This window comes from Nyctibius grandis, chromosome 22, assembly GCF_013368605.1.
Source record: "Nyctibius grandis isolate bNycGra1 chromosome 22, bNycGra1.pri, whole genome shotgun sequence".
NCBI classification, from domain to species: Eukaryota; Metazoa; Chordata; class Aves; order Nyctibiiformes; family Nyctibiidae; genus Nyctibius; species Nyctibius grandis.
Window position 1 is genome coordinate 6875862 of NC_090679.1, and position 14500 is coordinate 6890361.

A 14500-nucleotide genomic window follows, 5' to 3' on the forward strand; every position below is an offset into this window, starting at 1 on the left:
TGGGAACTGCCTGAATGTGGGAAGGGTTCGGGATCCAGCTGTTGAGGGAAATTGATAGGGTGAACGATACCGTCGAAGCAGCATTGTTTTCAGGAAACGAAAGTATTTGCTGTCTCTCACTGATTTATCTGCATCTCTGTGGGTGCCCCTTCCTGTGTGGCTAATAAGCAGCAAGACGCTAGACATGGAATACACAATTTCTTTTGCTTTTATTCATTTTCTTTCTAGATATAATAAGTCTTGCTTTTGTCAAGATCCCTGTTGTCTGGGTAATTTCATCTAGAGGTCCTCAAGGAACAGAGATCTCCATATCCCTCAAAGTTTAATATCTAGGTTTTAGCTGGCATATTTTCAAGCAATAACTTATACAGCTGAAGGAGAAAAAAAAATATTACTGATGTCTAATTGGCATTATACTAATTACCAGCAAAATACATCAGGCAAATATCACATCTACTCACTCTCTGTCATTCTACATTCCCTACTCCATCTTCTCTTTCCTCAGCAGCTATAAAACAACACAACATGCTGTTCTGTCATATCCCTGAACAAAGATCATATCCTAACCCTCTCCTCCTTTCTCTCGCTGCCTCCTTGCTTTTTTTCACTTCCAAGCAAGGTTGTTTTAAAACAGACACAGACATATAACTGATTGAGAACTGCTGGTTTGATGAACTTGTGCCTGCATCCTGCTCTTCTCTCCTGGATCCCTTCCCCAGCCTCTCCCAGTGTTCCTTGTACAGAGGGTTTAGGGTCATCCACTTAAGAACGTTTTACCTTTTGTATCTGAATAAGTATATGACCACAGATAGACTAAAACAGAGGCACAAGTCCTCTCACACATGGGCCATCTGAGCTGATTTACTCCTGGCTCACAGCATTTTTGCCAGTTTACCCTAAATGATTTTAAAAGTAAAATAATTTAAACCTGATGATAACACCAGTCTTACACTGGAGTAAGGGTCCTGAATATAAATCTAAGCATCTCCAAGGCCCACCATGATCTCTGTCCTCATCATCCAGCTCATTTTGAGGTTAGCCTGCTTTTGCCTGGTGCAGAGCACCTCTCAGACAGAGATCTGACACAGTTTGGGGCTGAACATTGTGGAGGAACCCTTCCCAACAGGATGGAAGGACGAAGCAACCCTGACTGAAAGAGTTTAGCCCAGTGGATATGAGCTGTGCTGGGGCAGTTAGCCTCAAAGTCCAAGAACAAGCTCTGGCTCTTTGTATTTAGTGATACGGCAGTAGAAAGAACACCCATGTAGGACTCAGTATCTATTAGACCCTGGTCAGTCCCATTCTTCCAACAATGAGGTGCAGCCCCCCTTTCCCACAAGGAACGTAGCTGAAGCCCATCGCAGAGATTATTTGGGAAGCCCGGTACCCAGTGCAAAGGCACAGCCCCTTCTCCATCCCACTGTGGTGTCCAGCAACAATGAACATGGACAACTTGTCACTGCATGCCTCTGAGACCTGCCTAGATGTGCCTGTCTGGGAAAATGGAGCCCTCCAGCTACAAAGCACATGAGCTTCCCCCATTTCTGCTTGTTGAATGCTTGTTGTCCTGCTCAGGCCAGATGGAGGGCTGAGGTGTTGGAAAGGGAGCCCAAGTCCAACCACACTGCCCAGGGAAGAAGGAACTGACCACCGTGTAACTTCTCTACACCGCTGTTGTGTCGGCACTGGCCCTGGGCAGACTGCGTGGTTGCATCAGCTCAGCTCACATGAAATGAGCCCTGGTTCCTGCAGGGGAACCTCAGCTCTCTGAAAGGAAAGGCAAACGCAGGGGCTGATACGGTTAGATAACCTCTGAGTCAAAGCAGCCTATCCTTGGTATCTCTCGCCAGATGCCATGACTAATGTTAGATTTATGGAGTGTCCTCTCTGCAAGTAAAGCAAAGAGCTAGCGTTACAACCACTTAATGGAGGTGACTTCAAATCAGGATGGATGAGAGCTTGTGGGAAGGAGACAGGAAGAGAGATTCATTGATAGTGAGAGCACAAAGGATAAAACCCCGGGGAAGACTGAACAACTGAGACTGACATTTGACCTGTCTCAATAGCAAAGCTCACGTTGATTTCACTGGGGACAGGAATGAATCCCTTATCCTCTGTCTCATGCCTACAAGAGAGATTTTCCACCTGAGGGATCTACACCTGACCAATCCCTCAAACTCAGGGACATGCTATTTTTATGAGAAAGAAAATGCAGAGCGAAGTCCTCCAGAAGCTCAAATGGGAGACTTCATAAGCTCCTCTAGCATTAAGTTTAAACCCCATACTAATGCAGGTCCCTTTACATGAGAAGAGGCACTGCCAAGCAGGAAGGTTTATAGAGACATTCAGGAGCATTCAGAGGCAGATAAAGGGGAAATAACTGAGTTAGATCACACAGAAGCTGGAAATGGCATGTCAAATTACTTCAAAAGCAGCTTTCTGAGGAAGCAGGTCTTTGAAAACAACAAATAGTCTGGGACTGCTGAGGGATCCTAGTTGTCTATTGCTTTTACACTTGGTTGGTTTTTCTGGTTTAGATGTATTCTAAACCTGAATGCTGACCTCACCTGGCTGCTCACTGCCCCTCTGCAAAATCCCTGCTTTCTGCAAGTTACAGCTCTTTGTGGAGCCACAGAGTAGTCAATTTAGGAATATTGCTCTGACTGAAGAGTAATCTGGCAAAAAAAAAAATGATCCAGCAAAACTTCAGCCTGATCAGCTCCCCGATCCAGTTCGCCACGCAGCCAGACAAACAGCTGTGTTGGCACAACAGAGCACATGGCACAGGGACAGGGATGAGCAAACCAAGACAGAGAGGAGGGGAGCTGCCTATTTTGGCACTCTTGCTAACAAAGCACACAGGGTGCTGGCTGTGGTTAACAAGTTCATCAACAGAAATGCTTATAACTCAGCTGCTGGCTCTCCCCCACGGATATCACATGGACCATCTGCAATTGATCCAGAGCACCTGTCCAAAGGCAGGACACTGAGTCTCAAGCCATGTTCAAATGTATATTTTAAAATGTTATAGGAAACACAAAAAAAGAGTCTGAAGGAGCTTCATCCAACCCCTTATTCTGAGGAAATGTCTTCTCTGGAGAGCAACATGGTACAAACGAAGAAGGGACCCACTCTTTTATTCCTGTTGCAGATCTAATTATGAAAGCTTCTTCCTGTAACAGAGTTTAGCAAACTTCAGTTGAGCCCATGAATAGTTTGAGGATGACGTAAACTACTCTTTGGAAAATAGACTTTATACCAAAGAAGGGGTGTTTAAATTTGGTCTAGATAAGAATAGCTGTGTGTGACCATTTGCATGGGCATTTGCAACCATTGCAAGACAAAAGCAAAAAACCTAAGTCCTGTGTGGACTGAGTGGCAGTAAGCTATATCTCACCTTGCAGCCACCTTGTGAAGGAGAAGAGTTCCCTGGTTTAATGTCACTAGTGCTGCAGGAGTGCATAACCTGCCAGGTGAGAGCTACAACCCAGCCCCAGGCCTACTGAGATGAAAAGGTGGTGGAAAATGTTCCTGCCCTGGACTGGAGGAGGTACATGACATTGCTTGGTCTTCCTGGTCTGGGAGACTGGGAAATCCTCCTTTCCCTGGGACAGCAGAAGTCATCTTTCCTGCTCATTTATGGTTCTTGGATAAAAATTATCACACCTGTTTGCAGCTGGTTCCTATAAGAAAAGTCTCAAAGTTTGCTGTGGAGCGGACCAGGCCTAGTGAACAGGGGAGAGTGGTTCCAAAAAGGAAGGTTAGTTTTGGAGTAGCTCTCAGTATATTCTCCAAGCCTGTGGTCTCTGCAGTATTGCCCAGTAAATCAGCAAATTTAAAGCAGGGTCACCTCCCTGAGATGTGCGCTCACGATAGCACAGGGAGAGGATTGGGTTGGGTAGGGCTTCCAAATGGAAGAAAGAATAAAGATTAAGAAAAATTACAGGGTTTTCTCCATTCAGTAGGTTCAGAGGAGGAAGAATGTAAAGGATATAAAAGAAGGGAGATGACATTTACTAATTTCCATCATCTTGCTACAGACAGCAAGAGGGAATGGAAGATGTCACAGCCAAGCCCAGGATCACAAGGAATAGCAGAAAACTAAAAAAAATCCAATTTCAAATGCAGGAGGTACACGTGCAGCCACAGGGACCTATATATTCTACAAGAGAAGGCACCTTCCTACTGAAATATGAAGCTTTTTGTCTCTTGGGCATTGACCGAGAACTACTGTCCTGCCTAGATTTTTCATAAGCTGCAGCCAGAGTTCCGGGACAGACAGGGTAAAAAAAGTCATCAGAATCCAACAGGGAAATTTGGTTCCTTCAAATAACTCCTCTAGAGAAGTCCAGGATGTACATGACCGTACATGTGCACTACCACCTAATCCTGTGAGACAAGGAAGACACTGTCAAATTATTGAAGCTATTTTGGACAACCTCTGAAGCAAGTAGCATCCTTCTTAGAAGGTCTTGAGAGGATTAAAGGCATTCTCTGTAGCTAGTAGCAATGTACTTGATATTCACTCTGGGGAAGAAAAAAACAGCTTTACCCTGTTTACCCTGGGATCCTCTGTACAATTAAGGAAGGTGACCTGGTTGACGTGGCATGCCACGACTGCTCTGACCTGAACGGCTCTTTCGTAAGAGAGAGTTTACCCAGACACGAGTGCTGCAAAATATGGAAAAGAAGAAATAGGGTGAGAACAAGTTTGAAATTACAGCTCAGACAGAAATGGCATGTTGAAATCAAGATGGTGTAATCCATGACCATTTGCAATCTCGTCTCTTGTGATAAGAATCTTTTCCCACATTTCTCTGCCGTAGTGATTAGGAAAATCAGAAGATGTCTTTGGGGATGAACCAACATTAAGTGAAGAAAGTAGAGAAGCTCACAATTTCTTATGAAGAAATGCAAATGCCTGTAGAGCTGAAGATCACTGAGAAACCCAGACATAACCTGTAGAAGTAGACAAGATGCAGAAGATGGTCACAGAGAGAGCTTCATTATGCATACCCTAAACAAGAGCAGGGCTTGGAAACTAATAGTAATAACAAAACATCTACAGTAAGTAATTCCAGCCCTGATGTCAATAGTCAGTGTTAAAAAGGAAAGGGCTGCAGATTAGTTTAAAAATATTCCACACTGTCTCAGCTAGACAGGAGTCCAAGCACCAGTCGGACCCAAGCCAACGGTCCTCAGCTGGTCAGATGTGTGACCTGCTGGTTCTCCGTCAGCAAAGGGGAGACCGGTGCACAGTGCCAGCCAGAGACCATCTTTGTTCCACAGACAGCAGCATTTATCCTGTCCAACACCGTACCCTCAGTTTTCTCCCACAAGGTGTGAGATCTTTCAGTAGCAGAAGTCTGTGTACCAGACACCCTATCTGGGCTCACAGGCATTTGACCAGGAACGGCACAGAGCTAGCTTGAATCCCACATCCCAGCTGGGAGCCCAGTCAAAAGCATTCCTCCGTGCTCTGCAGCAAAGCAAAAATGCTGCAGGGTACGTTTGAAAAAAAAAAATCTGCAGACTGAACATGTGCCTGGAACACTTTCTGCAAGACAAAAGGGACATTTAAAGATAATGCAAAAAAAGAAGAATAGGTTTTAAGATCTAGAGACTTCACTCTGCCAGAGAAACAGACAGAAAGTAATTTTTTTTTTGTCCCATCTGCTGGCTCGAAGGAACTGAACAACAATAGCAGTGAGAACCTTAAAAAGAAGCTCATGACCAGACTGGCACTAAGCAGAAGACAGGAGGCAGTGGGTGCCCAGTGCTGTAAATCCGTCTCATCACCATGAGCAGAGAGAAGAGACCGTTGGCTTGGGAGTCCTCTTGTGAGCCACTCACCTTCTCAAGGTGCTGTGATATTGCAGGGTGCATGCACAGCCCAGAGCTAGCCAGAAGCAGCTCTGTTTGCATGCGTTGGACGCACGTGCCTGTTGTGAGACTATGAAGACAAACACTAGCAGTCACATTATCACTGTGCCTGGTGCTGCTATGGATGCCACTAAGTGCTGCTGGAGAGCTGCGGGCTATCATCTGGACACATCCACATCGCTAAAAGGTTGTCGGCAAATCGGCGATCATGCAGAGAAAAAATGATATGAAGGAACAGAAGACTTGAACTATAATCAGAAGTGTAGCAAAGGGGAGCAGGAGGAAAAAGTCTCCCCAGGCTGCCTTTGCAAGAGTTGCCAAAAAGCAACACATACATACAAGATGTGCCAGATGTTGCTGCTGCCCAGGAACGGGGCTGCAGGTCTGTGGTGGTGTCATGAGCAGATGGCAATGGCTGGGAGGAGCCCAAGGAAGGGTGGGAGGAAAGGAAGAGAGACACAGCTGCCAAAATGTCTTGCCTTGGCTCTGCTCACAATAAGGGACTTGACTCAGTTTTTGAGCATATAAAGAGAACTTTACAAGTTGACTTGCTTGCATGTGAACTACAAGTATGCATGAAGTGAGGTGTCTCCTAATATCGTAAGATTCAATGGAAAGAAATGGGAGCTAGAGCAGCTCAAGCAGAATTTCAGTGTAGGCTTGTGAAACTGGGGGCAGAGAGGATCTACCACTGGAAGGGCTCACCAGGGATCTATCACACTTGCCACCATTTGCAATCTGCTATCTAAATGGGATCTTTCCAAAGGAGTGCTCCCACTCAGCCATGGTGAGACGCAGAAATCACAGGGTAAAATTTTATGGCCTGTGTCACGCAGGGGTTAGACAAGCTGCTCCTGGCTTTACAATGCAGGAATCATTGATCTACCAATCTTTCTCAAAACAAAGAAAAATCTTGACTGAAAGGGTTTTATTAAGTCCAGCAGTCAAACCCTGGAAATGGTATCTCAATTCATTTGGTGAAGCTGTGCTGAGGTGTACAGAGGAGGTAGGAGACCATGAAAAAAAGGCTGGTCTTGCCAGAAAAGCCTATGGCTACGAACCAGGCAAGAGGGTTTTACATCTAGCTCTGCCACAAGTCCCAAAGCCACACTGCTCGTGCCTCCTATGTCAGCAGCTGCCCGGAGGCGGCCGATGCAGCCTCAGCTTCACTGTCCAAGAGCAGCTGGAGACCTGCCCCGTGGCTCAGAGGCACTGGGATCCTACAGTGGCTCTTGCCTTCCGAAAAGAGCAGACCAAGGAGCTGCCAGCTCATCCAGGGGGTCACCCAAAACTAGCAGACTTCTCAGAAATGCACATTATAATTTTCTCTTTCATTCCCCACCTATGGTGGAATTTCTTCCCTGGAAGGGAAGCCGTGAGGATAAACTCATTAACATCTGTGAAGTACAGATACTATTGCACTAAGTGCATTGCGAAAGCTCATGAGATGATTGTTAATTACATGTTCAGTGCGGGGTTGTAATGGCATGCATTAAAAACAGCATGAGGTCCCCACTTTAAATAATGGGGACAAAACAGATTAAGCATTTGCCCCTGTTCTGTGGCCAGAAGAATGCAATTCAGAAATACTTCATCCAATACGTCATCATCTCAGGTACCTTTGTACCACACAGGGACAGAGTGAAACAACCTTCACGTAACGTTTCCTGAATTGCACGTATTTGGTCCTGTAATCTTACTACATTCTCTCCATCGTCAACAGAGAGAGACTGGCACTTCCATAATCCAAGCTCTGCATGCATTATGGCAGGGCAGATCCTCTGCAGAGCAGAATCACTCCCAGGCTCCTTCCAACTAAAGCAAATCTGTGATGCAGGGGGAGCAGATGTCTTTAGCGAAAGCAACGGGTGGCCAAGTGGGAGACTAAGCTCAGTTCCCAGCTCAGTGTACCCCACAGAAGTGGATAACAGCATGGCAAAATGTTGGGGAGGAAACAGTGGGCAGCTAGGTAAAATACCAGGGATGACAAATGCCTGGGATGACTGAGGAGCTGGCACATCAGTGCCAAGATACTGGAGAAGTCTCCATCAGAAACATCATAATTCCTCCTGAAAAGGACTTGGTTCAGCCCCTGCAATACAGCATTTTACTGCAGTCTGCACAGTAAAAGGTGTCCAAAAAAGGAGGACACTGATATGTGTGTTAATCAAGTGAAGAACCATCTACAAAGAAAAGGCATGGATCTGTCTTCCAGTTGAAAAGCTATAAATAGCCTTGCATACTTGCTTATCAGATTGGTTCGGCTGCAGGGATAATCTCCTGGAGAAAGCAATGGAAGCCCTGTTATGTTGGATATTTATAACTAGATGAAAGCCTAGAAAATGCACAGTCGTGTCAGTCTTGCGCTCGTGCCGCAAGATAGGGTGTGTGGGATCCAATTAGTCTCTTCAGTTTAATTTAAGTTCAAGAACAGCTTAGTCCTCGCAGCTTCACGAAAAAAACAAAATCTGATCTCTTTGAGGGGCTGGTGCTGATTGAGCAGCTGCAGAAGCCAAGACAAGGGCATTGTGAGACAGTCCCCCAAAGGGTCTTGATGGTCCCACATCACTGGAGACTCTTTGCAGGAAGCAAGACACGACCCTTCTCCGGACAAACAAGATGGAGAGGTCTTGTTTGTACCACAGAGAGGTCTGATGTGCCACGTCTCGGGCAGGCGGACCATGGGAAACGCAGCTCTGATGAACTGTTCTGACACGACCAGGAACTCATCATCCCCAAATCACCTGGCCCAGTGCCAGGGTCCCCTAATAGTCTGCTTAACAGATCACGACCCTGACCCCAGCCCCTCAAGTTCATTGAACTGCCTTTGCCAGATTATCTGCAGAGCACCAGGCCCGACTAGAGCTAATGCTGGTGGATTCCCCAGAGCCTTGGCCTGCCGTGGCCTCTGCACTGAACGGGGTTATTCAGGTCAGGATGGCTGCTGGAGGCACCGGAGCCTGATTCCCAACCACTTCCACGTGAAGGGAGCCAAGCCAGGAGAGGGAGCGAGCAGAACAGGGTTACAGTTATCCCCTGGGAGCCCCTGCACGTGTCTGTATCACACGTGGATTTGTTCATGGAGAGGTGAGTGGTGACTTCTGTCCTCCCGGGCTCTGAACATACACAGGGTCTCCTGGGCAAAGGGAGGGAGCTGCCTGATTTACAGGAGAGGTTGGGTTTTGTGATGCTGTGGGCAGGGAGCAATGCCTGGGTGCTCTGTCTCTGTGAAAGCCAAGGCTCCGGGCAGTGTCCCCTAGCCTTCCTTGGGTCTGATCATCCCCATAGGGCAGACAATGAACACTTCAGGGACTACAGGCAGCCCTCTCTGCCCTCCATCTCCTGCTGCAGACCCTCCAGATCCTCCTCTCTCTCCTCTTTCTAGTTAGCCCTGCTTCTCTCCCATTGTGTCTGGGTTGCCTGTCACCTTCAGGTGGTCAAACTTGCCTCTTCCAGCCCCATTATCACTACTGCCATGCTATATCCTTCAGCACTGCCATGTGGCATCTCCTTGCCCACATGCCCTTCAAGCCTCTCTTGCAGGCACCTGGCTGGTACTCGAGGGCACTTGGGAAGTCCCATACTGTTGTCCTGCACCAAGACTCCAGAAACCTCTCCACACTGCTCTTCCCAGTTGACTGGCTGGTACTTTTGAGAAGAAAGTGATCTGCCTGACACTTCTAGACAGGAGAGTGCCTCATACTGCAAGAACAACAAATGGATTTGGGAACCCTGCCAGACCTGGTACCTCCATGCCTTGCTTCAATGGTTGTAGTGTAGCGAACTCCAGCGTTACTCCAGGAACTAACCTGGGAAGAAGGGAGAGATGTTCTACTAGACCTTCAAGACCACAAAGTACCCTGGCCCCTTGCGTTCCTTAATAGGGGGACCCAGCAGGTTTGCAGCTCCCTAGACCAACTGAACACACTCTCAGCCATTTCCACACCATATACAGACCTGTCCCAAAGTCAAAGTTGCTCCCAGAAGTAGGAGGAGACTTCAGGAAAACACTTTTCACCTCCTCTTTTTCCCTCTCAGAGGTTTCTTTGAACTTTCCAGCTCCACTGAGACCTCCTCTCAGTACAAGAGCACAGAAGGCAGCAGGTACAGGAAAGGAGATGTTATATGCACAGCCAGAGCCAAGTCCGAGGAAGCAACTTAAGCTGGCCAGAGAAGATAGCTTGGGGAGTGGGCTGGTTGAGGGTAGTCAGGCAGGCAGCACAGAGGCAGCACAAGGAGCAGAACTGGGGTTGAAGCTGCGCTAGGGCGGGGGAAAGCCAGCTCTCCCACAGTGAGATTGCAGACACCTCCGGTGAGGTTCTCAGGTAAAGGTGGACCTGAGCAGGAGGTGACCTGAAGGGCCCAATGAAGGCAGGACACGTCACTTTCAGGTTTGCCACCACCACACTCTCTGATCCTCCAACTCCACCTATCTCCTCACCCCAGTCTGTGCCACTAAACCTGCTCTCCCCCTCTGCTCCCCGGGAAACTCCCACAGGTCCGACACCCACCACAGCACGGAGAGCTGCATCATGCCGCGACCCACCCCTACACCCCTGCCCCGCCACAGGGACAGGCACCCATGGGACCACCTGACTGCGGCACGCAAGCTCACCGTCAGCTGGGCTACAACCCCCTCCGCATGCTGCCTGTGCTGCCATCTTGGACCATCCTGTTGAGCCCCCTGTCTACCTCATGCCAAACCCATCTGCCTCCTTGACTCTTCCCACTCCCACATCTCCTGGCCTCCCCCAGACTTCCTCCCCTTCATCCACCTCTCCCCTCCCCACCATGTCCTTGCTGCTCTCTTGCTTTGAGCCCCATCTCCTTCTCCAGCCTCCTAGCCCCACCAGACCTGAGCATGGCAAGCCTGTCCCAGTTGAGCTCCTCACCCCATCTCACCCACACCAGGGGAGGTGCAGCGTTGAGGATGAAGAGCCTCGGGCGCAGGGTCCCTGGGGAAGGGACAGGCACACGTGCCGCAAGCACCTACCGTTCTCAGGGTGCTCCATCTCCCCGATGCTGCCATCGGGCGTGGTGCGTTCATAGTGATCCTCAGGCAGAGCTAGTGGCCCGATGCGGGGCCCTGAAGATGATTTGCTGCTTGGGGTCTCTGATTCCTCCAGCCCGCTGTCGTAGTAGCTGTGCTGGGAGGGATCCTGCAAGTCCTGAGCCTGGCTGGCTGCAGAGAACGTCACTCGGCGATGAGGTAACTGGGAGAGAAGAGAAAAGCTGTTGCATCACCCACCCAGCAGATGAAGGCAAAGGGGAGGTCATCAAACCTGACCCTTAAACAGAGGCAGAGCACTCTGTGCTGTCCTGACCAGCACTCCCGACACCAGCAGGGTCCATCATCAGCCTCTGATGGCCAGCCCAACAGACACGGTGCCGGCCTCCACCCCAGCCAAGAGCACCCCATCAGACACCACCCCATGTAGGGAGCACACCTTGCATGGTCCCTGCACTCCCCTGACCCAGCAGCTCCCTCCACAGCTCGTAGTCCAGGCTCCTCTTCCATCCAGAGACAACTCTGGGCAGATGCCCTCTCCCATGACAGGCAGGCTCCAGAAAGGTTCCCCGCTAGCACAGCATCCTGAATCATTGGCCCCCACCCCACCCTTCATCTGGGGTCCACATTTTGCACTCAGACTCTGCATGCACCCTCAGTGCTCTCAGAGACCCACCTGGCCAAGCCCACCTCTCCAGAGAGCCTCTCTAATGGGATCACTGCCCAGCACAGAGCTATGATGACATCATCCCTCACCTTTTAACCTCTGGCCTGACACTATCTCTCATCCTAAGAGGTCCTTCATCAAGGGTCACCATCGCTTCTTTTGTCTGCTTGTTAAAGATTTCAAAGACCCTATTTCACACTTTCTCTCCCCAGCTTTGCCTCATGCTTGGGAGGAGCTCCCTGCAAACAGCCATTGAGCTACATCATTATCCTCCACCAAATCCTTCCATAAAATCCGTCTTTGTGGTGATTACTGAGGAGTGGAAAGGGTAGCACAAGTTCATAAGGCAAGAGCAGGATGAAGAGCACAGAGAACGAAACATGAACAACAAGAGAGAGAAAAAGACACAAAATCACCCATAAATGTAGGAAGGAGCCCAACAAAGGAGATATTTGATGGGGAGCTGAAGCTGATCGGGAAAGAGAGGAACCAACACACCATTTAGGCTGAATACCTTTTTTGCTGATGTCTTTACTACAACTGAGTGGCAATCAGGCGTCCCACACAGCTAGCACCAACGAGGAAGGGGAAGGAACTGAGACTAACTGAGGGAAGGAACACACAGGGAGCATTTAGATGAGCTAGCTGCTTTTAGGTTGGTTGGACCTGATTAAATTCACCCCAGGTGCTTAGAGACCTGATTTAAGCAACTTCAGAGCTCTTAGGGTTTGTTTTTTCCTTTTTTTTTTTTAATATACTTTTTTTTAAGAATTTGTAGACAATCAGGGAGCTTCCAGAAGACTAGAAGTGAGCTAAAATAGCGCCTGTCTTTAAAGATGAGAAAAAAGAAGAGCTGGAGAATTATAAAACAGTTAGCTTAATTTCAGTTCCTGGAAAAATACTGAACAGATAAAAGAACTCTTTGTAAGTACCTACAAGATAACAAGGAAATGAGTAACAGCCACTGTAGATTTGTCACAAACAAACACGTCAAGGCATTGAACTTTTTCCTTTGAAAAGACATCAGGCCTTGCAGACGGAGGAGGAGCAGCAAATGTTATAGCTTGACTTTAGGAAGTTTTTTGACATTATTTTAGACGACATTCTCATAAGTAATGCAGGAAAACAGTGTAGGTGCAGCATAGTACTTCTCTGCTTAGGTAATATAGTGCAATTCACTGCAGGGTGGATGCAAAGCATTTAAAAAGTTGTATTCAGAAAGCAATCACTGAAGACAGGCCTTTCAGCTGGGACGATGTATCAAATGAAATTCTTCAGGTTGTATCCCGAGTCCATTGCTAGCCTGTATTTTCATTAACCGCTTGGATGACAGATGCGGAATATATCTGTCACATTTGCACACTTGGGAAAAATAATCACCACACAAGCAGCAGCCTGGCTGAAGGATTGAGGGTTACAAGAGATCATGGGTTGATTATCCATCAACGGTGTCAATCTCTCACCAAAAAACGCATCTATATTGGGATGCGTAAACTGGCACGTTGTCTTTGAGTCACACAGGGATCTGTCTGCTCTGCTGGGCTTGAGTAGGACTTCAGAGGCAGAAGTGTGTCCAGTCTGGGCACCACTTTCAAGAACATGTGCACCAGATAAGCACCAGTTAAGCAGAGAGGAACAGAAAGAAGCAGCTGTTAGAAATCATGACAAACCACGAAAATATGGAGGAAACTGGTTTGGGGAGGAGAAGGCAAAGGCAGCAGTCTTCAAGCTCATAAAAGCCTTCTGCAAAGAGAAAGCTGCTGCTTTTGACTGTGGACAGACAAGAAGGAATGGCCTTCACCTGCAGCAGAGAAGATTGGGGTTAGCCACTTGGAAAAAAATACAATGGTAAGTTTAGTGCAATAGATTGCCCAAGCAGGTGGTGCAGTGTTTGTCATGAAGGGATAGGCAAGCACCTCTCAGGAGATCTTTGTGTACAGCTCTGGAGGAGCTGAGGTCAAGGCAGTCCTGCCTGCAGCAGAATTGTGTGCAGACCTCCAGAGGTCGTCTCCCAGCCCACTTCATAGGCTGTGCAGCTGTGTAAAGCCTGCAAAAGCCTCCACTGCACAGACGTCACTGCCCACCTTGCCAGGCAATGCTGTCCCACAGCTTCCTCCTGCACCCCGACCGCGTGTCTTAAACCGCTTTCCTCCGTCACCACAGCTCATCCCTAGCTCGAAGCTTCTGCTTTCACTCTGTGCTTGTAAAACCCCAGACAAACAACTAGGGCTCCTTGGGGTGCCTGCAATAATACAAACAAACAGCCTCAGAAACCCAGTCTGTGACAGCTACTATCCCTCCCCTGAGGAGTCTCCTTCCAAATAGCATCACTTTTACCTAAAAAACACCTCCTTGAAATGTCAGATCCTGCCTGGCAGCCCTTGAAAGGGCTCTTCTCCTCAGTGCAGGGCAAAGGCAATCCACACTCGCCCCACTCCCCTCCAACCCTGCACAGCACATGGCACTGACAGGGGTTAGTGCCCCCCTCGTACTCTGCGCAGTCCCCACCATGCTGCGGCCAATGCACTTCAAAAATAATAGTAGCTTGTGTCTGGCTGAAGCTCTCCACCCGGAGAGCCTTGTTCTGGAGTCACAGAAAGACACTGAATCCATTTGTCTGGCACTGACTTACAGAAATTCGGTTTAGTTTGACCTTTCTCTGGTAGGTTAAAGAGCCTTTCAGCACACAGCGTTTTCTACACAAGAAGTTGCTTGTAGAGTGCAATCAATGCACCCCTCAATCTTCTTTTTGAGAAGATAAACAAACCGAATTCCTTAAGTCTCAACCTGCAAGCCAGCAAGTCAGCTTTGTGGCCCTCATCTTTCCTCACGCCTGTTTTCCCACATCTCTCATCAGAGATGATCCCTGCGGGACTGCTGGCACCATCGCACCGGGGCTTTCTGCACAGCCTTGCTGCTCCTCCTGCCTCTCAGGTTTTTCC

At 48.3% G+C, this 14500-nt stretch overlaps 1 protein-coding gene across 2 annotated transcripts in view; it reads right to left on the reverse strand.

Moving 5' to 3' along the window:
- The window catches only part of PCDH1 (protocadherin 1), a 53017-nt gene that overhangs the window by 14337 nt on the left and 24180 nt on the right, over nt 1–14500 (reverse strand). For both annotated transcript variants that reach the window (XM_068417285.1, XM_068417286.1), the window contains exon 4: nt 10877–11096. In XM_068417285.1, coding sequence (XP_068273386.1) covers nt 10877–11096 — 220 coding nt within the window. The remainder of the gene's footprint in view (nt 1–10876; nt 11097–14500) is intronic.